Below are 24,975 nucleotides of genomic sequence, written 5' to 3'. Positions count from 1 at the left end.
ACCGAGACGACGACGGTGTGTACTTTAAGCCCATTTCGAGTGTTGTTTTGATATCGTTAAAACCGTAATATCTTTAAGTCCGACTACCTCTTCGTATTCCATTCTGCAATCCACAATTCAACCTTGAATTCTTTCCTCTGGAGAAACTCACCGTCAAAGATGGGTTATGTCATTCTACCAGATGGACAGCTTATCATGTGAGTGTCGATATTATCAGCGTGCAGAGCGATTCCATTGGACATGTACTTGTACCACGATCGAACGAGGCGAAAGAGCGCTCGCTGATGAGTCTCCAATCCCACTTGTTAGTATGGGATTCGTCCCAAAGATAACCCTATCTATTATTAGTCTGGCGTGTTGGACAGCCCTCACGATAGCGTACTGGTCCCGTGAGTGATTTGATCTTCATAACTCCCTGTACTAAATGGCAATGGCGGAGCTGACATCGTCTCGCTCTGATAGGTTTTTTCTACCATGGCCGTCACAAGTACATGCTCACGCTGTGTATCGGGACGACGACAATGGCGATCGGGTTTGGACTCAGGATACCGATCACGAATGCTCCGGGATCGATAGGTCTGTACATTGCCATGGACTTGGTGAGTGTTCATCGGTCGAGCGGTAAGCAACAGGTGGCACCTGTACTGTACAATATCGCAGTCCCATCGTGGCGCATAACCGGCTGAGCTCTCCATCCGATTCTTCTCGTACCCCATTGCGTATTCACGCTCATCTGAATCCCTTTTCCGCCGCAGCTCATCGTCCTCTCGCCTTGCGCGTTCCTCGCCAACGCATATCTCATCCTTCCCCGAATCGCATCATACATCGATGAAGAACGCCAAATGCGAATCCCTTCTCGCAAACTTGCGAAATATTTCCTCTGGAGCGATTTCATAACGTTCAACTTGCAAGGTGGTGGGAGTGGTTTGACCAGCGGGACGAAGTCGCCTTTACCACAGATCGGGAATTATGTGAGTGGACCCCATCATTGCCAGTACGAGTACTGTCGAGTCAGATTGGGTATTTTACAGGACGGAATGGTTCAGTATTGATGTTTGTGTTGTGTTTGCAGATTACGTTGGTGGGGTTGATAGCGCAGTCTATATCGTTCTTCTTCTTCCTTTTCGTTACTCTAGTCTTCGGTATGCGAGTGTGAGTTGAAGCGATCTGGCTGAAAGTGAAGGATGTGTGATTCGAAAATTGGCTGAGGCGAAGTGATGATGTCGTAGTCGCAAGCGAACCAACAAATGGACGAACAGATCGTCCCTTATCGACGCGACCAGTTTTGATTTAGGCGACGTTGGTCAATCTTGTCCAGAACAGAGGATCGGTATGTTCAACGATTGGAGAGTGTTGTACATCGCTCTGATAGTGAATGGGATTGGTATGACCGTGAGTATCGCGAATTGCTTTGCTGAAGCTGGCTGTACCGCGTCAGATCGTTGAGGGTCGACTGCTGATACTCTCCCTACTACTGATTGCAGATCCGGTGCATCTACCGAGTCGTCGAGTACGCCCAGGGGACCAGCGGCTTACTCCTCAACCATGAAATATACATGTACCTTCTTGACACCTTACCACTCTTCTTGGCAGGGATCATATGGGCAGTCTTCTGGCCACCGACGTATCTTCGAATGGACAGTTCACCCTTTCCACGGACAAGCGTAGATCAGTCTGTAGAGATGGGGGACAGAAGCGGAAGGGAAGTTGAAGAAGGAGATGGAGAGGGAGGGAGGAAGAGAAGTTGGTCATCTTTGCTCACTTGGCCTGTCAAGTCGGTGTGACAGTTGGTATAGCGGACGAAGTTGTGAGAATTATGCGGAGGTACGATAGAATCTACATGGGATATGTAAGCATGTCCTTTCTATCAGATAAACAGGTCGAATGAGAACCGTCAATCAATCGTCAGCTCTTACCCCATCCCCAAGCTATGAGAGTCGCACTCCTCAGACAGGGGACGATATTTTCAACCATTGATGTGATCACTGTCGCGGTGCTCGATCTCATGTTGTGGTGTGATACTGATATCAATATGGGTGTATGGGACATATGATCATGCATAACCGCTGTCCAATATGATTAGAGATCGGTCCAAGGGAAGAAACGTGAATTCGACACCCGACCATGGTAACTAACCCTTGTCGTCACCGATGTCGTCATCATCACCAGATCTCGCTCGAACTTATCACTGATAAAAGATAATCTCGATCGACCGTCTTTCGTCTTGCGGATCATGCGTTGAGTACAGATTTGCTATTTCTCACTCCATAATCACACAGCCAAACCGAGCTCGAAGCAGACAAACATGACGACCACATACACGCCTTACCAGCGCCATCTCCTTCACTTTGCACAATCACCAAACTCCCCTTCACCGAAGCTCACGATCATCTCTGCTGTGCGAGGTTCACTCGAACTCGGACTCAATCTCCCTATCGCGGTCTCTCTCGCTCTGGCGCTACCACTCATCCATTCGCCTTTCCCATACTATCTTAGACCATTACCTATCAAATCGATCTCTGAGAAAGAAGGACGAACGCAACTTTCCTCTGCGAGATTAATCCAATCTTCCTATTCGATGACCGATATCTTCAGCCTCTATCAATCCGAAGTACCAAGAGGATGGTTCGATTGGGCGGTGGACCAAGGTCATATTCTCAGTTTTTGGGCTATGGCAGCCGACGTTAAGACGGGACGAGTGGACGTGGACGATGTGAAAAGATTTCAAAACGGAAATTGGACCGATAGTATCGTCAAGAGAAGACAGAGTCGGATGCCAGGAAAAGGAGATGTCTTGCCATTCTATAGAGGTGGTCCGATCATCGTCGGATTGCATAGTTGGTTCGTGGGCAGACTGTTCGGAGTGAGAGTGTATGAGCCGTAAGCGTCTCTTGGGGCAAGAAGAAGAACTCGGACGTATATCATTCAGGGAAAGGGCAATTGTGATGATCATCAGTCGGTACAGTATCCCGTTACACTCGGCATTGAATAGGCGACTGTTCGTAAAAGCATCCCATATGTATCGTAATTGATGCCGCCCAACGTCGTCGCCACCACTCATGCATAATACTGTGGTACGCTCTGTACATAGGCCGCCGGGCAACAACGTGTGGCAGGATCATAATGATGATGATGCTGATGATGATGCTGCAGATGATGATGGCGATGACGGAAAATTGATTTCGAGCTAAAACCCTGAAGAAGGCTACAGCCGGTTCAGGTTCAAAAATTTTGGTAGATCTTTCCTCCATCTCATCTCGCATTTTCAATTGTTCTTATCTACGAATTGATTGTCCCTAGTGTATCGTTGACAGAGACTTCATCGAACCGAACGCATCATCCCGGGCGCATGCAGTGGTTCCCACAGAAGAGTAGACTTGAAAAAGTGAAAGCTTGCTGAGGTCATCCTGTCCTTAAGGGTTTGGTGTTACTTGTCGGTCCGAAACACGTTAAGCGAGGTTCATATTCAGTCTATGCCTACGTCTTCTTCTCCTTGGTGCAAGCTTGGCTTCGGCATTGCCTACGATTATACTGTAATGCTTGGTGCTTTTGGATCAACTGACCGCGGGTTCGCTCCTCCATTAGTCAGGTTTCAAACAGGGTATGACATCTGGGTAAGAAAGAGGGGCCTCGAAAAAAAGAATCAAGTAAAGTCGGAGAGACGTAGGAGTCCTCTGATATAAGTCAATTGGAATCAATCGTTGTTCGGTTGTCTACATTACCTCTTGTGTCCAATTCTCGCTTCTCGTTTCGTTGACCTACATTTCTCGCTCGCTCGCTCGCCCACCCACACTCAAGACATGTCATACGCGGCTCACAATGCAGACTCCTCAACACAGACAAGAGCAGAAAATCTAGCTCTTGGTGACCGTAAGAAGATGCAAGACGATCTCGGCACTGCCGAACTTGCTAGACCGGTCGATGGAGAGAGCGATAATGAATCCAGAATAAAGCCGGATGGTGCGAATGGGACCGTCGTCGACGCAGTGTGGGGTACCATCGAAGAAGGTGGTCCCAACTACAGAAATTTGGGATGGTGAGTTGACTCTTGCGTACCGCCAGTATACGTGCGAGAAGAGCTAGTAACTAATACAAATCTTTCCACTGTCTGTAGGATCAGAGCAGCTGTCTTGGAGTTGAAGACACAGATTGGTCTTGGTGTATTGGGTCTGGTGAGTCATTTCCCATGTTCTATAATGATTGCTGTGCTGACAACTCACTCAGCCCTCCGTGCTCAACACCCTCGGTTTCGTGCCCGGTATCCTCGTCATCTTGGCTATCGGTCTCATCATTACTTGTGAGTCATGGGCTTTGCGCAGCGCGTCGAGTCGTAAACTGACCTCGCATATCCAGGGTCTGATTTGGTCGTCGGTACTTTCAAACTCGCCCACCCAGAGGTGTACACCATTGCCGAGTGAGCTCAAGATCTGAATCACGTTAATAGTGCCAATTGCTGACTCGAACACAGTGTCGGGTACATCATCTTTGGTCCTGTCGGTCGTGAGGTTATTGGATTCGCGTATTGGGTGAGTGTTAGAACAACGGGGGTGTCTCCAGTTCGCAGGCTAATCAACGTTCGTCTTAGCTTGAAGTCGTCGCGATTGCTGGAGCAAGTTTCCTCTCCATCTCGGTCGCTTTCAACACCATCACCGAACACGCTACATGTACTGTTGTCTGGGCTTTGATCGGCGCCGTCATCGTCGCTCTTTTCGCCTCGATCCAGACACTCGCCCGAATTTCATGGTTGGGTTGGGTCGGTCTCGTCAGTATCATGTCGGCCGTCATCACTCTCATGGTTTCAGTCGGTGTGACCGACAGACCGAGTCTCGCCCCCGTGGGAGAAGAGTTCGTCATCGTCACCAGAGCCTTTGCAAGCCCAAGTTTCGTCGAAGCGATCAACGCTGTCTCGATCGTCGTCTTCGCTTATGCCGGAACACCAAACTTCTTCAACATTGTCGGAGAGATGAAGAACCCTGCGGAGTACCCTAAGAGTGTCATCGTCGGTCAAGGTCTTATCACAGTGGTCTACCTTGTGAGTCATGCCCTTTCCTCCTTGCATAATCTCGTTCCGACATGTTGCTGACGGACTGTCTGTTAGGTTGTTGGATCCGTTGTGTACCACTTTGCAGGTCAATACATCGCTTCTCCCGCTCTTGGTTCAGGTGGTGTCTTGGTGAAGAAGGTGAGTTGTCCCATGTCTGCGTGCACTGTGAATAATAGCTGATTCGCTATAGGTCTGTTACGGTCTTGCCCTTCCCGGTCTGGTTGTTGGTGGTGTGCTCTATGCCCATACCGCGGCAAAGTATGGTGAGTGTACCCCATGTTCGATTAATATAGAGTCAACGTTCTCTCGCTGACAAAAGAATTCCAGTCTTCGTTCGTATCTTGCGAAACTCAAGACATTTGTCGAAAAACACCCCTACTCATTACGCTATCTGGTAGTGAGTATCACTTACTCCCTCAATCAGTGAATCCGCCCTGACACTTATTTCAGCGGTACTGTCATTGCCACCTGTGCGATCGGATGGATCATTGCCGAAGCTATTCCCTTCTTCAACGACTTGCTCAGTCTCATCGGTGCCCTTCTCGGTTGTCTCATCTGCATGTGAGTGAGCTGTTATCCCAGCATGAGTATCCGAACTGATCTTCGATTCTGTCCAAAGCCAAACCGAAGCGTACATGTGGATGTGGGATAACTGGAGGGCGCCCAACCGAGGTTCCAAGGGTTGGATCGCGATGATGGCAATGAACATCACATTCTTCATCATCGGTTGGTTCTTGATGATTGCGGGAACGTACGGATCTGTCGTCACCATCAACGCAAACCTTCATAACGGGAACTTGTCAGGGTGAGTTTGACGTAGTGTCCTCGCTCTGTGATAGTTCTAGACTAACGTCTTTTTTGTTACGAATGTAGTTCGTTCAGCTGTGCTGATAACAGTGGGTAAAGCGGAGGACTAGATTAGAGTGAACAGAGGAGGAAGCTTTGGACGAGGAATGGACGGAAAAAGTCATCGGATTGGATCGGATAAGAAGCCAGCTTGTACAAAGGATACAAAGAGGAAAAGGAAAAGGTTGGACAAGAAGTCGTACATTATTGCCAAAGTAGACGGTAGACGACGAAGTGCAACGTCAAAAGACTTGTAGGCTTATGTACTGTATCTAGCATTCAATCAATCATCAATCAATAACGCAAGCAGGCCAATCTATCGGATAACGTAGTCGAAACGTCACATGAAATGCATCTTCTGGGAAGATAACGGTGAAGGGTCTGCAATTGCTATCAAGTCACTGAAGTGGGGATTTTCTGTCTGCAAAGCTATGTTACTGTGTCCGTCTATGCCTATATCTATAATTGACAGGTCATGGTCGTACTATCCTTTCACACCTTCCAACTCCTCTTCCGTCGTCTCTCGAGCATCGCCGCAACACCAAAGCACCCCCCGCCGGCAACTGTCATCACGCCTGACCAGATGGTAGGAGCGTAGAACCCATATCGATCCAGGAGCGCGCCGGTGATCGGCGTACCCGTCAACGCCGCAAAGGACATGATCAACATGCCCATCCCTATCCTAAGTCCAATCTCATGTATACTCTTGCTGAAGGAGATCAAAGCCGGCGAGAAGAGCGAGACGAAAGCACCTTGGAAGAAACCGTAAAGAATAGTGACTACGATCAGACCGCCAGGAGAACCGGCACCGAATATGGCAAAGATCGTCACACCGGTGAAGAGAGTCATAAAGGTCAACAAGTTGAGAGAACCGATAGAATCGGCCAAAAAGTTGGGTGAAGTTCGACCGAAGATTGAGGCGGCACTAAGAATGGCGAGAGTGTAAAATGTGATGTTTTCCGAAATCCCGTGCTCCTCGCCAAATACCTGTCGATTTACAAGCAAGCAGCGTCAGATAAAGCACGGGTCAACGCCGCAAGTCGACTCACCTGGAGATAGTAGATAGGGAAGTAAATACCCCACGAGACGAGGAATAGACCAGCTACAAGGAACGAATAAGGAACACTTGCGAAAAGCTCTCTCGGTGATGGTCTGGCAACATCATTGTGTTTCGGAGGAAGTCGAGTTCTCATACACAAGTTGGCTATTACCAAACAGCCTAATAAGAGATAACCGGTATATTGAACAGCGAGTTTGAACCCGTGTTGCGCGATCAAGTTGTTGAGCATGATAGGTAAACAAATCCCGCCAGTCGACGAGCCCGTGGCGGCGATACCGATGGCGAGAGCACGACGACGGTGGAAATAGTGAGGAATGATTGAGATGGCGGGGAGGAAGAGAAATCCGATACCGATTCCAACACCGATAGCTTGGCAGAGTACCGTTTGCCAGAATTCTTTACATAGTGAAACCATGAAGAAGCTACAGTCAGAGTCAGTCTTTGATCCCGACAGAAGATATCAACACACTTACCAAACGACGTAGATGACCGTCCCAATCACCATCAGATACCGGAAGTATCCCTTGTCGAATAGCGGACCGACGATAGCTCCCATGCTGAATTGAAGGAAAATTTGGACCGAACCGACCCATGAGATATCAGAGGCAGTCTGGTTAGGATATCCAGTCGCATAGTATGATTGGAAGACACCAAACGCATTTGCGTAGCCGAACGTCACAAACACTATGAAGAAGCGTTAGTGCCACAAAGTCAAGCAATACTGCTGGAGTATATTGGTACTCACTGATTAACCAAGAACCGAATAGAGTCGACCAGCCCCAGAAACTACCCTCAGGGAAGGTTGGCGGAGCAGGCGGAGCGATAGGTTGCTTCTCGATGTCGTTGGCTGCTGGGTGTTGTTCGACATTCTTCGTAGGCATGTTTGTGGCAGTATCGTCCTGGAGGGTCGACGGGGTTGACGAGAGGGAGGTACTCATCGTGCTAATCGAGTATTGCTGGGCGGCGCGGCTGTGTGATTGTTTTGAGTGTGTGTGTGTGCAAGGGAAAGCTGGCATGAGATTCACGTCTTGTCATCTATCATCGTGTTTCGATGCTTGACTTTATAGTATCATCCTCCTGATTCCAGGTCGAAGCATAACATTGTACCTCTCTCCGTGGATCCCTTTCATCCGGTCTCTCACCCGCGGGTGAATATTTAGAATTTCCCGATGTGGTAACTGATAACACTCGTTTTGCTTTCACAATCTTTATCACCCGGTCTCATCTCTTCTTCTCCCTTACAGTCATATAATATTGCAATCCCGGTCTATACTCTTGACTGCTCATCTTCTGCGTCACCCTCGGCACTGACTTCCTCTCGTCCATATATACCAGCGGCCGAGAGACCGGATCCTCTTGCTGTCCCGATCACACAACGTCCTTGGACTGATTCTTCGCTCTTACGAGTCACTTTGAAACATGTCAGACGTAGAGAGTTCATCGGGCGGTAAGAGACAAGCAAGCGAACAAGTGGAGGAAGAATATGAAACCAAAAAGAAGATCAAGCGGACTCGTGCCAAAGTGAGCAAACACACACGATCGTTGTCAGAGATCACTCCCGCTGATCCGACCGCAGTTGACATGTCTTGCATGGTATGTTATGCTGACTCTACATTGTTTTACCTCCCACTGACAAGTGCACACTCCCAGCAAGAAACGAAAGACGAAATGTGACAAAATATACCCTTGCTCTGCATGCGTCACACGAGGCGTAGGTGGCGAATGTCAATACGAAGAAGGGATTGATCCCCCTCGATCATCGAGTCTCAACGCTTCCTCTTCCTCGCCATCCGACGAGCTGCTCGCCCTTCAACATAAGATGGAGAAGCTCGAACGGGCACTACTCTCTCACTCAGTCACCTCAGGCCCCCATTCAGAGGTGGACACACCTGCAAGCGGACAAACTACCGCCGTCGACAGTCCCGATGATCTCAATGTACGAGCGGCACTACAGGAAAGAGCGTTTACCGCGATCGAACGTGTGGTAGAAATTCCTGGACCCCATGGCACGGGGAGGTTCCTCTCCAGCCTGTCTTCATCGGCAGTGAATGACAACCGGAATGGGGTGACTACGTCGACCGACGTAGAACTTTGGCCGAATATCGTGTCGACGTCGAAGGCGACAAGTGGAAGAACGGCGAAATGGGAAAGAGATCTGCTGTCAGTGTTCGATGCCTTGCCCAAGAAGGATCAGCTGGATTATCTCATCGACTTTTACTTCACACAAGTTCAAGTCCTTCGTAAGTACTAGCCCCTTCCTTGACTGAGAAGAGTCTTGTGGTAGGTCTGTTTGTCTCCTTTGACTTGATGGAATCATGTGCTCACCACTCGATGCTGTTCCAGGGTGACAAGCTATACACTGTACGACGAGTCGACCGCATGCCCAAGTCGTCTAAATGTCGGTCTCACACATGAACTTTCACGAGATCTGTCAGACAGCTTGTTCGAAGCTTTGGAGACTGCTCTGAATTGCGCACAATGGTTGCTACGCCCGCAATTCCGAACACTGCAAGCTGTCGTGATCGTGGCCTTGGTGGAGGTTAAGTGAGTTGAGCTCCAAGTAACTCGATTAGACTATGTATCTGACAACTCTCGCCTTCCTTTTCAGTTGCCAAGGTCCTTATTACAGTAGCGTTCAGTATGGACCCCACACCGATTGGACGAGGTGCATGTACTTTGATGTCGCCGTGGGGTGAGTTCGAATGACGAAAAAGCTTACGCGGAGGTAAACCATGCTGAGACGATGACGGGTCAGTCTATGTAAGGGACTTCAGCTGCACAAAATCAATTCGGCATATGACGTGACCAGGCTTCAAGATCCAGCTCTACCCGCCTGTCGACCAATTTACAGCTTTCAGATGGCTTCAAGAACGTTTCATGCGGTGTATTTCCTCGATACATTGTCTATCTGTGCGGGCGCATTGGCGTCAGAAGACGTGTATTTCGTCTTTCCGGAGCGTGCGTAGTAATGACTTTCAGATGTTGAGAGTGATGACTGCTGATGTCATCCTATCTTTAGATTATGTCACCACTCGCGAACCGGATAATTATACCGATGAAGCACTGTTGTCTGAAACGCCCGTCCGACCCAGAGATGCTTGGGAAAAGTCAGTGATGGTTCAGCTTTTTGGCTCTCCTCAACAGCTCACTCTATAATTCTTGCTCATTAGGACTCCATTTGTCTGGGAATATCACATGAACGTTTGCGGCAGGTTCATGCGTATCACCGGGCGGCTGTTACGACACACCGAAGACCTGTCATATGAGACATTGATGGAACAAAGTCAAGCTTTGAGGGAACCGTATCAAAACTTCCTGTCGCTCGGTACGGCATACGACCTGAATCCTATCGAGTCTGATCTGTTCTATCTCATGAATACGTAAGTGATCGCTCGTGTTGTAGAATCCAAGGCGCATTCTCACCACAGGTCCTGTATTCAGCTCGTATCTGCAAAGATTCCTTCGTCTACATCGACCTTTCCTCCTTCGGAGTTATCGAGATCCGAACTATGCACAATCTCAAACGATAATGCTGTCGGCGGCACGTCAGATTGTCCGTTCTCATCGCCAACAGCTCAACGCGGGGATGAGTCGTTCCAAGCTCAGTCGAAGTGAGTAGTGATGTGACTGAACTCGAAAACGAAGCTGTGTTTCCTGATACTAATGTGACGTGCTATACAATAGTTATTGTACGAAACGCCTCGTACCCTTACATCCATCACATGTCCTCCTTGCTAGCTCTTTTCCTTCATGCTCTGCTTGATCCAGATTCTCGATCGGAAGTAAGAGAAGATCTGATGACATCCAAGGAGGTGTTCGGACAAGTTCTGCAGGTTGGGGAGAAGTTTCATATCACGCTCGCGGCGAAAGGATACTGTCTCGCAGCGGAGATGATCAAGGTAGGTCACCTTTTCCTCCTATCAAGCAAACACGGCTGTGTAGTTCCCAACCGGGAAGCAAAAAGAGATGCTTATGTTATTGACGAAACATCGCAGGTGATCGACGATCCGCCTCTAGATGTTGAGAATATCGAAGATATCGTCCGAGATCTACAAAGCAAAGCCGTTCAATCGCGTATGGCTTTATTGGAATCAATCCAAACCTCCAAAATGGCTGCTGAATTCAGACCGGTTGACGCATCGTCACCTACGGGAATGGACGCTGCATCTCTGGGAGGGATGACATGGGGTGATCCGCTTGCAATGCCACTATTTCCGGATATGGCCCCAGAATCGTGGGATATTGAGTGAGTAACTATTCGGGCTCCTAAAGTCATGTGAAGAAACTCATGAATTTATAACAGCTGGGATACATTCATACGTGATCTGTAATTGCGTAGAGGAGTCTTGAGAGATGCAATCAGGTTTTGACAGAATAATGGTGGTCGGAGCTCAGTAAGGCCAGGCCTGGGAACCGTTGTAATACCGATGTGAAGTATGACTTAATGTCGCCTTACGGACCTAACCACTGGACTCTTACCTTTCTGCATCGTTAATAGCCGTAGATGCTTGTACCCAGCAATGCTTTGATCAAGTTGAAATTGAGACTCGATTATGATCGTCGTTGCTTCCTTCCGCCCGTGATTTGATCGGGCGGTCGGACGTTGATGCCACAAAACGCGAAAAGTCGTCAGGAACCAGAATCATCCATCCATCCTCATCTCGTCTCTTTTTATTGATACAACCTATCTATTTTCGTGTTTGTTACTACTCACGCTTATCTTCGTATTGCATCAACATCCTCTTTAGGATCCGAAACGTGGATTACTTCACGATGGCGCCCAACCCAAGAGTCTTTTTCGATTTCACAGTCGCTGATAAACCGCTTGGAAGAGTTGTTGTGAGTCGTCCTTCTGTCCACATGCCAAAACATCAACACTGATGACTTGTTCGGATGACTCCTCAGTTTGAGCTGTACAACGATGTGTATGTCCTCTCTTGTCCATCTCTACACGTCCAAGGACCAAGCTGAACTTTTCGTGCGCGTGTACAGTGTTCCCAAAACTGCTGAAAAGTGAGTCGTTCTTTACATTTTTCGAATAGTCTACAAAACTTGACTAACGTGTGACCCCTTCGCAACAGCTTCCGAGCCCTATGTACTGGCGAAAAAGGCATTTCGCCAACATCCAACGTACCGCTGCATTACAAATCGTCTATCGTACACCGTATCATTGAAGGATTTATGATTCAAGGTGGAGATTTTACGAAACGGACAGGTGCAGGAGGGGAGAGTATATATGGAGGGACGTTCAAGGATGAGAGGTTGGAAGGAGAGGGGACACAAGTGGATAAGAAGGGGTGAGTCTACGTTCTTTCTAGCAGGATGCGTACGGCCATGATGTCGCACATAGAAGAACGGAAAAAGAGGGCCCAGGGGCAGCTCGTGATACTGCAGGGTAACGGAGAATGAGATATGCTCAAGAGCTTGTGCTGATACTCTCTTGGTGTAGATTACTGGTCATGGCGAACAGAGGACCGGATACGAATGGTAGTCAATGGTTCATCACCCTGGCGCCTGCGCAGCACCTAACAGGAAAGCATGTGTACGTGGATTCGTTTGTCACTTCCAACATTGTCTATATCCCCTTCTAGCTTCCATGCGCAGGCCTCTCTGTTCTTGTCCCCGTTCATGTTTGTTTTTTCGTATGACCACGCTGACATCCTCCACTCACTTGCAGCGTATTCGGCCGCGTCATCTTTGGCTTAGAACACATCGAGACAATTGGCCAACTCCCCACCGACGAGAAAGATCGTCCCTTCTCACCTGTCGTCATCGCCCACTGTGGTGAACTAGAACTACGAAAGGCCCCGCCTGCTAAGAAAGCACGATCACCCTCCGTCTCTTCCTCAATCTCTCGTTCTCGTTCTCCGTCACCGATTAAGAGACGAAGCAAATCTAAGAGACATAGTGATTCCGAGGAGGAGGAGGATGGATCTGATGATTCGCGAGAGAGGGAGAGGAGAAGGAGAAAGAAGGATAAGAAGAAGGATAAAAAGGATAAAAAGAGGGATAAGGGGGATTCGAAGAAACCGAGAGAAGAGACGGAGGAAGAGCTTGATGCGAGGTTGGAAAGAGAGGAGAAGGAACGGTTGGAGATTGCACGATTGGAGAAACTTGCAGAGATGAAGAAGGAGTTGGAGGCGGAACGATTGAGAATACAAGCAGCTGGAGGAGTTGTCTACAAAGGTGAGTAACTGCGCGGGCTAGACTGGACGGGGCTCTCCTGTAGCACGTTAGTCAACAGAATCGAGCTGAAGATTTTCGTGTTCCTCCAGGTCGCGGAGCTATGCGATACCTTGATCCGGAATCCGTATCATCTCGATCATCTCTCCCACGCAACTTTGATTCTCGAGGTCCAGACGTCCGACCACGAGGAGGACGAGGAGGTCCACCCTCAGGTCGGAATGGAGATCGATGGGAACGAGGTGCACCCACGTCAGCATCCGCAGCCGCTCGACCACGATCCGACCGTGATAGGTTGGACAAAGATATGGACAGATGGCAACATGATAGAGGACAAGGAGCGGCAGGTAGAGGACAGACCGGAATTCAATTCAGGCGGGAAGAAAGACAGAAGGGTAGGAGTAAGAGTCCGATAAGAAGGTCCAAGAGCAGGAGTAGAAGTGTAGGAAGTCCGAGGATGAGGTCGGAAAGCCCAGTATTGAGAGGAAGGACTAGATCGAGGTCTTTGGCCAAATCGGATCATAGCGATATGGTCCTCGACGCAGAGGACTAGATTAGCATTGAAATGAATACTGCTCGGTATTCGTGTTCGTCCTAGTAAAGCATCGTGCACCGCATTTGTTTGATGTTACCGTTTCAGCATCCAGTCGCGAGACATGCAAGACTTGAGGACGAAACAGAAGTCTATACTGAGGAGGGATGCAACTACAGTTCATAAACCTTATAGCAGTCCACTCCGTCTTATCGGTATGTACCCCCCGCAGCTCGTCGATCATCACATGTGATCATCTATCATGATCTACTGTAGGAATGAATCGCTCCCCGGCTGACGACGTAACATACATATATTCAGCCCATCTGAGGACGCCAAGCATCGGCCTGAAAGTAATTCGGATATCGGGGTAGACACAACTCGCCCGATTCCGCACAAATGCCATAAGCTTATACTATAGCTTCACCGGTGCGGAGTGGACCTACTATTTGGGAATGTGGGAATACGGTACGTGTGGACCGGTCTCCGGTGTACATGCTTGAGGCTGTATGTGAGATCCCATTTGGGTTTTGGAAGCGCTAACGATGGTCGATTGTGAAATCCAACGTACTTGTGTTACGTAGTCAACGGCCAAAAAGGGGATGTCGTTATCTCATCTATCTCTTTCTTACCCTTTCTTTCCCGTTGCCAAGATCATACATTTAGCCTCCCTCCTCCTCCTCCTCCCTGCCTCCCCCACCTCCTCCTCCCACTTCTTACAGACACAACAGATAGATACCGATTTGGCCGTGAGGAGACAACGGTGACTTTTTCCTGTATTTCGGTAATTTACAGTCTCGCTTAAAATGTATTGTGATAAGGTCACATGATAAGAGCATCCCCCCACGCTGTTCCCCCTCGAGCCACATCGTCATCCTGGGTCAAGATGATTGCACTCTAAACTCCTTTTCTGTGCCTGTATATACTGTACAACTTTGATGCCACTCAACCTACCTTACGACATCGAGCGAATGCATGTGCGGAGTAGTACTTACTACTACTCACTCCTCGTAGTACGATTGGTCTTGCTTGCTTGCACCTTAATGCTTGCACCCTATCTGGTCACCGTTCTGATTACCGACGTGTCAGACCCAAAAAGGTCACAAGATAAGCCGAAACGCAAGATGGAAATGCATCGGAGTCGTGGGAATAGCGGCGGGTCGGCGCTTATTGTGCCAGAGCCAGCCAGATCCAGATCCAGAACTAGACGGACCGAGTGGTATAAGAACGAGCGGATGAGAAAGAGAGAGAGATAAAGAGATACCCCTTTTCCCCACTTCTGGTTCTAGTTAAACATTGACAACAGCTAGTTGGTCATTCAAGAAGAGCTTTATCACTCTTAAGAGAAAACTAGGACTATTACTGTATCTCAATCAACGCTCACGCACTCGCCCGCTCGCCCACGATGGTGTCCACAATGTTGGGGTTCAAACCCAAAGGTGTCGAACACCAAGCCGACGTCGCTGAAGACGTGGCCGTCATCGACCCTTCGATGTATGTCGATCCTCAGACCGGTGCTGTCATTGAGAAGAAGACAAAGAGCGAGAGATGGTTCGTTGCAAGGTTGGACGCGATCTTGTTGGTCTTCGTCTGTATCTCCCAAGTCGTCAAATATCTCGATCAGCAGAGTAAGTAGCTCCTTATCTTTTCCGGTACACAGTAGACGGTCGGCTGACTGAACGGGACGAATATAGATATCTCGGCTGCCTATGTCTCTGGTATGAAAGAGGGTGAGTTGGTTCCATCTGGTCTGGCGAAGTGGTCCTGATAAGGCGTCGTCGATTAGAATTGAACTTGCACGGAAACGAATACAACTATTTCACTACGTGAGTTTGCTTTTGTTCGGGATCCGGATAGAGCAGTTGCTGATATACGAATGCTACCAGTTATTTTAACGTCGGGTATGTTTGATCTGGTCTCTATCGACCTTGTCGGCGACTGATACTTCCACAATCTCAGTTACGCAATCTTCCTCATCCCCTCTCAAATCATCATCACCCGTGTTCGACCCTCATGGTGGTTGCCCGCGCTCGAGGCTACTTGGGGTGTCTTGACCATCGCCACGTACAAAGTTACCACGGCCAAGCAAGTCTATATTCTTCGTGCTTTTGTGAGTGGTTGCTATGTTGAGCCCGAGTTTGGCTACGTCTCCAAGTGACATGCTGACAATTGGCTCTTCCAACTGCAGACCGGAGCATTCGAGGCTTCTTGTTATCCCGGTGCTATCATGCTTCTCATGTCTTGGTACACTCCCCGAGAGATCGCCTTTAGAATCGGTTTCTATCACAGTTGTCAATCTGGTGAGTGTCTTGATTCTCGCACCAGAAGATCCGCTAATCTTGCTCTGCTATAGTCGGAAATATGGTGAGATACGCCGCCCCCTGCTGTGCGAGTGGTAGAATGCTGGACTGATGATCAAATTTGATAGCTCGCCGGTGCGCTCCAAGCTGCTATCTACAAAAGTATGGACGGTATTCACGGTATCTCTGGTTGGAGATGGATGTTTGTAAGTGTGCTCGAATTCGATATCACATCCGGCAGCTAACTTTCAATTCATAGATCATCGATGGTATTCTCACCATTGTTGTCAGTATTGCGGGCCTGTTCTTGATCCCCGATTTCCCTTCCAACCCAAAGTGAGTTTGGCCCATCCCGTGAGAACCGGACCCGGACAATCACTGATGTATATGCTTGCACGCCTTAGCCCCCTCGCATTCTGGTTGCGACCCAAGCACATCGAAATGGCCATCTTCCGAGCGAACAAGTTCAAGCGAGCGGACAGCAAGAAATTCAACTTCCGATCGGTCAAGAAGGCCCTCACTGGACCTTTGTTCTACTGTTTCGTTATCCTCTACGTTTCCAGTGTCCTTGCGCAAGCTTCTTACCAATGTGAGTCACATACAACGAGAGAGTCAATCAGAGACAGTGCTGATTTGCTTTGTGTGCAGACTTCAACCTCTGGCTCAAGAGTTTGCTCAACGCGGATGGCACGAAACGATGGACCGTCGCTCAGATCAATGCTATACCCATCGGAGGTGGTGCGATGACCATCGTCACGATCTGGATCGTCGGTTTCATCTCGGATTACTTCCAGACCAGATGGATCCCCATCGTCGTTCAGGCTTGTATCGGCATCATCCCAGGTGTCATCATGAGTATCTGGAAAGTCTCGGACAATGCGAAATACTTTAGTTGTGAGTGTTTTTGTGTGATCTTTCTTTCCCTCGCCCTCGTCTTCGTGTCCTCCACCCGTTCGATGTGGCATATAACTAAAATGGGAGTTTGCTGACCAGACGCTTCGCATGACAGACTTCGTCTGCTACTTGTCCTTGGCTACTGCACCTTGTATCTGGGCTTGGTTATCCGATGTCAATCCCTTTGACGCCGAACAGCGAGCTTTCACACTCGGTTTCGCGATCGCGTTCTACTACGCATGTGGTGCTTGGTCAGGACCTCTCATCTGGCCAGCTCGAGAAGCTCCTGTAAGTCTGTTTTTGTACAATCTCACGGTTCTATGACTAACCAAACCTTTCGGTTCCGGTGATATAGCACTATCGATACGGATGGCAAGTCCAGATCGCGCTGTGGTGTTTGGTCATCATCATGGCCCTCGGTCTCAGATACGTCGAAGTCAAATATATCAGGTATGTTCCTCATACCAAGCTGGGATATGTAATATGGGAGCTGATGTTGTTGTAGACCCAAGAATGTCAGGATCGCAGCGGAACGAGACGCAGCTGCTGAAGCTGAGCAACGAGAGCGAGACGCCGAGGCAGAAGATGACGAGAAGAAAGGTATGGATCATCGAATCCGGGCAGTCAACAGCAGGATCAGCGTGTAAGAGTGTGGGTGCGGGTGTATTAGTCTATTGGTGTCTTTCGTAACGATAAGGGTAACTTAACAGGATGATTGGTTGTTAGGGTTATTAGTGTTATCACGGTTAGTCGGTACGACAAAGTTTGTAGATTGCTTTAGAAATGGGATAACATCCAATATGAATGTCAGTCGGTATCTCGGTATATGAGCACCATAGCGATACAATGGTTACATGAACAGACCTTCAACGGCGATACATGCGACGATGCTATTATTTTTATGCGAGACAATACAGTATGGGCTTTACCACTCCTCAGCCAGATCTATGATAGTGTTTCTTTGCTCACCCCGCCCCCGCTCCCAAGCCGACACTCCGCTCACGCCCACGTATCGACCAACTCCCATGCCGCGAACGAGATTTCGGGCCCTTCTGGTAAGTTTCTCGACTCGAAATCGAATTGGACAAGTGGTTCTGTCGGGAAGACTACCATCGTTCCAACGACTGCCCCACCATCGACGTACACCTCTATCAAGCTTCGGTCCACGACACCTTGGATACGGGTGGCTCGATTGACCTATGTATAGGCATACAAATGAGCGATGACCGAAACGTTTAGTCAAGGCAACTCACCTGACTCGCTGAGAATTTGTCGGTAAGGAAAGGCGAATCAAACCCGTTGGTATTGCCCCTATCTAACCAGATAGTGTTTGCTGGAGTACCAGCGAAACGATATCCTCCCTTTACGCTCTCTCCACCAGTACCAGTTGCGAAAGTGAAGTTGAATACCGCGTTCGAGTTGAATGTCGAATTGGCTGGGATGGTGATGTTGGCATCAAAGTACAAAGCAGAGACGTTGGGAAGAGTGGTTGAAGCGGTCGAGTTGACAAGATTAGTTTGAGGAATGGTGTTGTTGCCCAAGATAGGGGATAGGTCGTAAATCTCCTGAACCAATTCATATCCCCCCAGACCTGTATTGTTGAGATAGTTCTTCCTAGGCAAGGTCATTGCGCTTCTCCAACCTTCATTGGCGGTCGGAACCTCGTTGGTATATTGCCAATTGCTCGCCCAACCGATACTGACCGGCTGATCATAGAAGAATTGTCCAGCATAATCGTCTTTGGCGAAATTGCTCAATCTTGCAGCACCGTCGTAAGGTTCGAAATGGGTGCCGTTGAATTCTCCTGCGAAGTATTCGGTAATAGATCCGCCTAGAGGTGCACCCGGATTGATCGAGATGGTCAGTACCCATCCTTCAGACTCTTTGGTAGAGCCAGAGCCGGTAACAGGAACTTGAACGAGGTTTGGACATTCGTATTGAACGCCAAGTAAACCGATGTGAGAGATATTCGAGGCGTGTGTCCAATCTATCAAATTTGGCGAGGTGTATACTCCGATAACCCATTCTGAAGCGAAGGCAATCACCATCACCCAATGATCTTGATATCGAACGACTTTCGGATCACGGAACTGAGTCGATCCAATATCGATCACAGGATTCCCCTCATATGGAGTGAAGGTATATCCTCCATCGGTCGAGTAAGCGATTTCTTGAACTTGCGCAGTTGGCGTATTGAGTGTATACATCGCGACAACACCGTCCGTTTGGTTCGGGAAGAACCCGGATGTATTGTTAGGGTCGAGGACGGCCGAACCGGAGAATACACCTGAGGTGGCATTAGGAGGGAACAGAGCGATCGGTTGGTTCGTCCAGCGATATAGATCAGGAGAGGTAGCGTGACCCCAGTGTTGATTGCCAGCTACGACATCTGTCGGGTTGTATTGGTAGTACAAGTGCCAGGTACCGTTGGGATCGAGGAAAAGACCGTTGGGATCGTTCATGAAGCCCTACGCAAACAACATAAGCTAAGCTAAACCATTCCTTTATATCTTGTCCGAAGGAAGCGTCGTTGCACTTACCTTAGGAGGGGTATAATGGACCCGTGGTCGATAAGCACCTGTATAATCACCAGAGATAGGTGTACCGGTGGGAACAGCAGCGGCCGTAGATGTGCTAGACGACTGAGCGGGAACACCCCGCATCAAAGCCAAACCGAGTATCCCAAGTGAGATCAACACCATGATTGCAGTATGTCGATTGAGTGTTCTGTATGCAGGAGGGTGAGGAACCACTTTCGTAACAGGTGTCGACGATGACCTTATGTAGTCAACCCCCAGCAACGCTCCTCCACCTCCACCTTCCCCAACCTCTTTTCTTCTTCTGTCAGATTCTGACCCCGCATTTGGCGTTCCCGCAGAAGAAGGGGACATACGTCAACAATGATATCCTGCATATGAACAGAAACGGTAGAATCACGCGATAAAAGTAGTCACAAGTGGTTAGTATCGATTCCAGTGTCCTAATATGTTATACATCCGCCGGCAAATGACGAAGTCCAAGACTATACTAAAACACCGGAAGCTATTCACCTCCCTCGATGAGAACGATAGCTAGGTGAGACATCGTGAGAAAGCTATAAATGAGGCTCACCGTGGGAAATCTCCTCTGCATTTGATCCCGTTGACGGGTTAGCAACTTTCACCCCTCCGTCAGATTACTCGTAAACACAACGCTGGCAAATTTCGATTGAAGGTATTGATAACTATCTAAACCTATCTCTTATCATAATTATATAACAAGATGGGTGGTAGACAAGGTATGTGGCCCGTCGTGATGAGAAGGTATCGTGCTGACTGATCGTATCTCGGATGTAGGTGGTAAAGGTTAGTAATACGATTCCACCTTCGACTCGTTCCCCGTCACGAGAAGATCCGACAGACAGCTATCGTCGAAGCCAGGCCGCGATAGCATATCTGTCGCACTACATGGTCATGTCTAGCCATACTGACTTTTCTTCAACTATCGCAGCTAAGCCTCTCAAGGCCCCCAAGAAGGAGAAGAAGGAGCTGTGAGTGGACTGACAGTTGGGCCAATAACGATGCAACACCGCTCTGACCCTATCATGTCACGAATTACAGCGACGATGACGATCTTGCCTTCAAGGAGCGACAGAAGAAGGAGGCTGCCGAGTTGAAAGCGCTCGCCACGAAGGGTGAGTGGGGTTCTGGTTTTAGCCAAGAACAATCACATTGATTCCCACTGGCACGCGCAAGCTCGTTGTCCGTGTTGGTTCTGATGCTAATCGGTCGTTGCTTGCGGATGTATAGCTGCTCAGAAGGGACCTATGGGTGGTACCGGTATCAAGAAGTGAGTTGATCTGCCATTCGTGTCTCAATGGTGAGTGTCGTTGCTGACTTCGTTCGAAACTAGGTCTGGCAAGAAATAATCGCTAGACTGAATGATCCACATGCATACATGTTATCGCGCACCAGCAATCTATGCACGACTTTCTCAGTAGCACGACCATCATGCACATCTGATTGTTGTGTATGCTTCTGCACCATGGCTTACTCGTGACAGTACGAGATCCCCCCTCCTGTTATCCTACTGATTGTATCAAGGCTCTATTGATTAAGCCCTGAGCAGACATAGAAACTCAATAGAACAGTATTGTAATGAGATATGAAACTGGAATACAAAAGTAGACCCTGATTTCCTGAATGTTACCCTAATGCGATATCGTAATTGTTTACTAGTTAATCCAAAAGGTTGATCTGTTGTTTTAAAGTTCATTTCAGAGCTAACATCAAATAATCCTCTGGTACTACTACTCCTCGCTATACACGTCCACGAGCAATCATCCTCTCTGGCTCTACCTTATCTTCTCTTTGTCTCTTCCTCTTCCTCCGTTCATCGCTGGCGCCGTTGTTGGTTGTTTCCTGTTTGACCTCGCAGCTCAAGGGAGACTACCAACCTTGACATCAATCGCCATTCAACAGTCCTCTGCTCGACCCGCTCGTGTACATCCTTTGTTCTCCTCGATCACACCTTTCGGTACTCCCGCAGCACAATCAACATCCGCATACCCCTGTCAGATCGCATCTAGATACAACAACTAGTGCGCTGTGTGTCGAAAGGTGGTCTGAAAAAGTCGGTCGTCAACGACTCTTCCGACTCATCATTAGTTTCCATCTCCACGACGCGCTCGACGCGACATCAACATCTCATCATTACCAATATTGATCTTATCACATCTCATACTATCTACTCAATCATCTAGTATCTGAGAAACACACGATGACAACGATGACCGTTACCTCCTCGGCGGGCCCTTCCCTCAATTCTCCATCCGGTTCCACCCATTCCCGACGACTCACCAACAGGATGACGAACCGTTATTCTGTCAATGCGATGTATTCGCTTGCGGCGGAACAGGATGTCGAACTGGAGGATGATCTCGCTCGTGCCCAAAAACGATTAAGAGATCTGAAAGCTAGGATATCCTCACAATCGAAGAAGAATTTCGTGCTGGAAAGGGATGTACGATATCTCGATTCGAGAATAGCGCTCTTGATTCAGAATCGGATGGCGGCGGATGAGAAGCGCGAAGTTGCGGAGACATTGGAAGATGTGGATGAGGAAAGCGGATTGTGGCCCGACGAAAGGAAGATGGGTCAATATGCCAATCTGTTCTTTTTGCTGCAAAGCGAACCGAGACATGTGGCCAGTCTTTGTAGACTGGTCAGTCTGTCAGAAATCGATACTCTCCTCCAGACGGTCATGTTCACGCTGTATGGAAATCAATACGAACAGAGAGAAGAGCATCTCCTCCTGACAATGTTTCAAGTGAGTGATTTACTCTTACCTTGGATGTCTAGATGTGATGGATGACTAACTTGGACTATCGTTCCTTCCCTTCCAGAGCGTCCTCTCTGCTCAGTTCGAGACTACAAACGAATTCGGATCCCTCCTGCGAGCCAATACCCCTGTCTCTCGAATGATGACCACCTACACACGACGAGGACCAGGACAGAGCTATCTCAAGGGTGTGCTAGCGGACCGTATCAACAGTTTGATCGAGCACAAAGACCTAAACTTGGAGATCAATCCGCTGAAGGTGAGTAAAACTGATTTCGCTCAAGTCGCGTTTCTGTCATGACTGACTCTGACCCCTCGAAGGTGTACGAGCAAATGATCCAACAAATAGAGGAAGATAGCGGTATCCTTCCACCATCTTTACCTCGCGGTGTCCCGCCAGAAGTCGCAGCTGCCAATCCTGATGTCCAAGCCATCATCGTCCCTCGTCTCACGATGCTCATGGAAATTGCAAACACCTTTTTGGCGACAATAATAGATAGTATGGAGACGGTACCGTATGGGATCAGATGGATCTGCAAGCAGATCAGAAGTTTGACTAGGGTGAGTGGTCGTTGATGTGATACTTGCACGCAGCACCCGACTGGTTATTGATATAGAGTGATTTGCAGAGGAAATACCCTGAAGCGTCAGATGCCTCCATATGCTCTTTAATTGGAGGGTTCTTCTTCCTACGGTTCATCAATCCTGCTATCGTGACGCCACAAGCCTATATGCTGGTAGATGGCGTACCGGCGAAGCACCCTCGTCGAACTTTGACTTTGGTGAGTGTTCGAGCTTTATCAGCAGTTGTTGGGTAGGCTGACGTGCTGGCCGTCTCCAGATTGCGAAGATGTTGCAGAACCTTGCGAACAAGCCTAGTTACGCCAAGGAGCAGTATATGATGTCTCTCAATCCCTTTGTGGAGAGCAACAAAGTCAGGATGAATCAATTCCTGAATGCGCTGTGTGAGGTTGGCGATTTCTACGAGTCATTGGAGGTGAGTGTCAAGTAGTAATGGAAACCGTGTGAGGCTGACCCCTTGCAGCTGGACCAATACATGGCGTTGTCGAAGAAGGATCTGCAGATCAACATTACGCTGAATGAGCTGTATAACACGCACTCATTGCTGATGCAACATATGGACACCTTGGTGAGAAGGCTCGGAATTGACCCAAGATAGCATTTGGCTGATGTATTTGTGCCGAACTTGCAGTCTCCCAACGATAGACATCACCTGCGAATACTGCTTGACGAGCTCGGTCCAGCACCTGGCCAGGTTCCACGAAAAGAGAACCGATCTATCGAGTTACCGCTCTACTCTCGATGGGAGACGCCGATTCAGGATCTCTCGACCGCTCTCATGTCCGACAGCGTCACGCAGAACGATATCAATTACATGGAAGCTAAATCGATATTCGTCCAATTACTTCGTTCGATGCCGCAAATGGCCAATGCCCGACCTGTGGATCTTTCTGCTCTTGCCGAACGTGCAGCTACCTCTAAAGATCCCGTTCTCGTTCGTCGAGGTATCAAAGTGCAAGCACTATTGTCGGAACTGGACGCGGCCGGTGTGGTCGATCGACAAGACGGGTACAAGATAATGCAAGATGAAGTTGCTGCCGAGATGGTTCATCTAGGCAATGCGAAGGAGAAGGTGGTCTTGGAAAGTCGAAGTTTGGAATCAGTTTACAAGACGATCTGCGATCACAACAACTATCTGAGAAGTCAATTGGAACAGTATAAGGCGTACCTTCAAAACGTGAGACTGACGAGTAGTAAAGATAAAGGAGCGGGAGGTGGTGTGGGTGTCGTCACGGTCAATGGCAAGGAGAAGAAACAGGTGAAGAATACGGTGTTGGGGCCGTACAGGTTCACACATAGTCAGTTCGAAAAGGAGGGGATTATCATGGAGAGTAATGTCCCAGAGAACCGGTGAGTTTGGCGCTTCGAACTTCCTTGCCTCCGCCACCCTTTCCTGCTTTCAATGTCTATGGTGTGTCGTCACTGGTCTGTCCAGAAGGAAGGTCACTACCAACGCGACCTCCTCGACCTTAATCTACACTGTATCCTCATTCTGCCGCCCAACTGACCCCTCTCCCTTCATAGCCGAATGAACATCTACTTCAACATCACCTCCCCTACCCCTGGAACATTCATCATCGCGCTCCATTTCAAAGGACGCGAAAAGCCAATCTTGGAGATGGATCTCAAGATTGATGATCTGTTGGAAAAGCAAAAAGATCATCAGGCGATGTTGGATTTGGAATATGTGCAATTGAATGTGCCGAAAGTGTTGGCCCTCTTCAACAAGGTGAGTGGGCTCTATTGTCTACATGACGGCTGGGTCGCTGATATTCTATATCTATATCATCTGTTAGCTGTTCTCGAAGCGTCGGTGAGGCGTCATGGAAGTCATCTTTTGTCTCGACTATACTGCAGATCTGGCCACGACTAGGGAACTGTTTTTTCTTGGTATATTTGGAAGATTACGTTTGCTGTACTCGTTGTTCCTGCTGTTCTTCAGGTGTGGATTTTGGTCATTTTCGTTTCTCACTATTCTTATCAATTAACATGTCCTCCACCATTATTTCATACCATCGTCTTATCTTATACCCATGTCGATCTTCAGTCATCTCTTTATGAATAATTATTTACAGATATCTGTGTTGCGATGCGATGCGCAGTGTTTTTGCAAGTCGAACAGAAAGCGCGTTGAACGGAACGCGTTTTATGGGTAACTTACCGTAGCGGCTAGGCTAGGCTGTTCCCTTCAACCAACTTAGATCGCGGTACAGTG

General features: G+C 48.5%; 9 protein-coding genes across 9 annotated transcripts; 7 read left to right on the top strand and 2 right to left on the bottom strand.

The window, feature by feature from the left end:
- Positions 1-159: 159 nt before the first annotated feature.
- On the top strand, positions 160-1,784 carry CI109_107057 (uncharacterized protein; the record flags this gene model as incomplete). The annotated part of the gene is made up of 7 exons (XM_032007586.1): positions 160-197; positions 310-389; positions 463-599; positions 756-971; positions 1,073-1,152; positions 1,230-1,392; positions 1,485-1,784. 7 exons carry the CDS (start codon positions 160-162, stop codon positions 1,782-1,784), a joined length of 1,014 nt encoding a protein of 337 aa, XP_031858125.1.
- A 291-nt stretch (positions 1,785-2,075) lies between these two features.
- CI109_107056 (uncharacterized protein) lies at positions 2,076-2,884 on the top strand (the record flags this gene model as incomplete). The annotated part of the gene is made up of 2 exons (XM_032007585.2): positions 2,076-2,127; positions 2,280-2,884. 2 exons carry the CDS (start codon positions 2,076-2,078, stop codon positions 2,882-2,884), a joined length of 657 nt encoding a protein of 218 aa, XP_031858124.2.
- A 916-nt stretch (positions 2,885-3,800) lies between these two features.
- On the top strand, positions 3,801-5,948 carry CI109_107055 (uncharacterized protein; the record flags this gene model as incomplete). Its single annotated transcript, XM_065967954.1, has 12 exons — positions 3,801-4,036; positions 4,115-4,172; positions 4,225-4,297; positions 4,354-4,414; positions 4,469-4,526; positions 4,586-5,032; positions 5,099-5,182; positions 5,235-5,307; positions 5,372-5,441; positions 5,495-5,605; positions 5,664-5,849; positions 5,918-5,948. 12 exons carry the CDS (start codon positions 3,801-3,803, stop codon positions 5,946-5,948), a joined length of 1,488 nt encoding a protein of 495 aa, XP_065824026.1.
- Positions 5,949-6,382: 434 nt separating this feature from the next.
- On the bottom strand, positions 6,383-7,992 carry CI109_107054 (uncharacterized protein; the record flags this gene model as incomplete). Its single annotated transcript, XM_032007583.2, has 5 exons — positions 6,383-6,877; positions 6,940-7,372; positions 7,424-7,634; positions 7,696-7,919; positions 7,976-7,992. 5 exons carry the CDS (start codon positions 7,990-7,992, stop codon positions 6,383-6,385), a joined length of 1,380 nt encoding a protein of 459 aa, XP_031858122.2.
- Positions 7,993-8,369: 377 nt separating this feature from the next.
- Positions 8,370-11,200, top strand: CI109_107053 (uncharacterized protein; the record flags this gene model as incomplete). The annotated part of the gene is made up of 11 exons (XM_032007582.2): positions 8,370-8,471; positions 8,527-8,543; positions 8,601-9,190; positions 9,386-9,494; positions 9,559-9,642; positions 9,706-9,908; positions 9,970-10,057; positions 10,121-10,330; positions 10,392-10,561; positions 10,635-10,849; positions 10,946-11,200. 11 exons carry the CDS (start codon positions 8,370-8,372, stop codon positions 11,198-11,200), a joined length of 2,043 nt encoding a protein of 680 aa, XP_031858121.2.
- Positions 11,201-11,723: 523 nt separating this feature from the next.
- Positions 11,724-13,686, top strand: CI109_107052 (uncharacterized protein; the record flags this gene model as incomplete). The annotated part of the gene is made up of 7 exons (XM_032007581.1): positions 11,724-11,789; positions 11,856-11,875; positions 11,943-11,963; positions 12,032-12,247; positions 12,400-12,492; positions 12,628-13,136; positions 13,226-13,686. 7 exons carry the CDS (start codon positions 11,724-11,726, stop codon positions 13,684-13,686), a joined length of 1,386 nt encoding a protein of 461 aa, XP_031858120.1.
- A 1,384-nt stretch (positions 13,687-15,070) lies between these two features.
- On the top strand, positions 15,071-17,506 carry CI109_107051 (uncharacterized protein; the record flags this gene model as incomplete). Its single annotated transcript, XM_032007580.1, has 14 exons — positions 15,071-15,293; positions 15,360-15,395; positions 15,452-15,491; positions 15,552-15,566; positions 15,625-15,775; positions 15,854-15,965; positions 16,019-16,029; positions 16,094-16,171; positions 16,225-16,301; positions 16,370-16,554; positions 16,614-16,859; positions 16,975-17,147; positions 17,215-17,309; positions 17,365-17,506. 14 exons carry the CDS (start codon positions 15,071-15,073, stop codon positions 17,504-17,506), a joined length of 1,584 nt encoding a protein of 527 aa, XP_031858119.1.
- Positions 17,507-17,858: 352 nt separating this feature from the next.
- Positions 17,859-19,750, bottom strand: CI109_107050 (uncharacterized protein; the record flags this gene model as incomplete). The annotated part of the gene is made up of 3 exons (XM_032007579.1): positions 17,859-18,056; positions 18,113-19,327; positions 19,400-19,750. 3 exons carry the CDS (start codon positions 19,748-19,750, stop codon positions 17,859-17,861), a joined length of 1,764 nt encoding a protein of 587 aa, XP_031858118.1.
- A 1,867-nt stretch (positions 19,751-21,617) lies between these two features.
- On the top strand, positions 21,618-24,577 carry CI109_107049 (uncharacterized protein; the record flags this gene model as incomplete). The annotated part of the gene is made up of 9 exons (XM_032007577.1): positions 21,618-22,166; positions 22,243-22,437; positions 22,500-22,739; positions 22,808-22,960; positions 23,020-23,175; positions 23,224-23,328; positions 23,392-24,110; positions 24,285-24,489; positions 24,557-24,577. 9 exons carry the CDS (start codon positions 21,618-21,620, stop codon positions 24,575-24,577), a joined length of 2,343 nt encoding a protein of 780 aa, XP_031858116.1.
- Between the last annotated feature and the right edge of the window lie 398 nt (positions 24,578-24,975).

This window comes from Kwoniella shandongensis, chromosome 13 (genome assembly GCF_008629635.2).
Source record: "Kwoniella shandongensis chromosome 13, complete sequence".
Classification (NCBI taxonomy): domain Eukaryota; kingdom Fungi; phylum Basidiomycota; class Tremellomycetes; order Tremellales; family Cryptococcaceae; genus Kwoniella; species Kwoniella shandongensis.
Note: the sequence above shows the minus strand (reverse complement) of the source record. Positions and strands in the feature narration are given on the sequence as shown.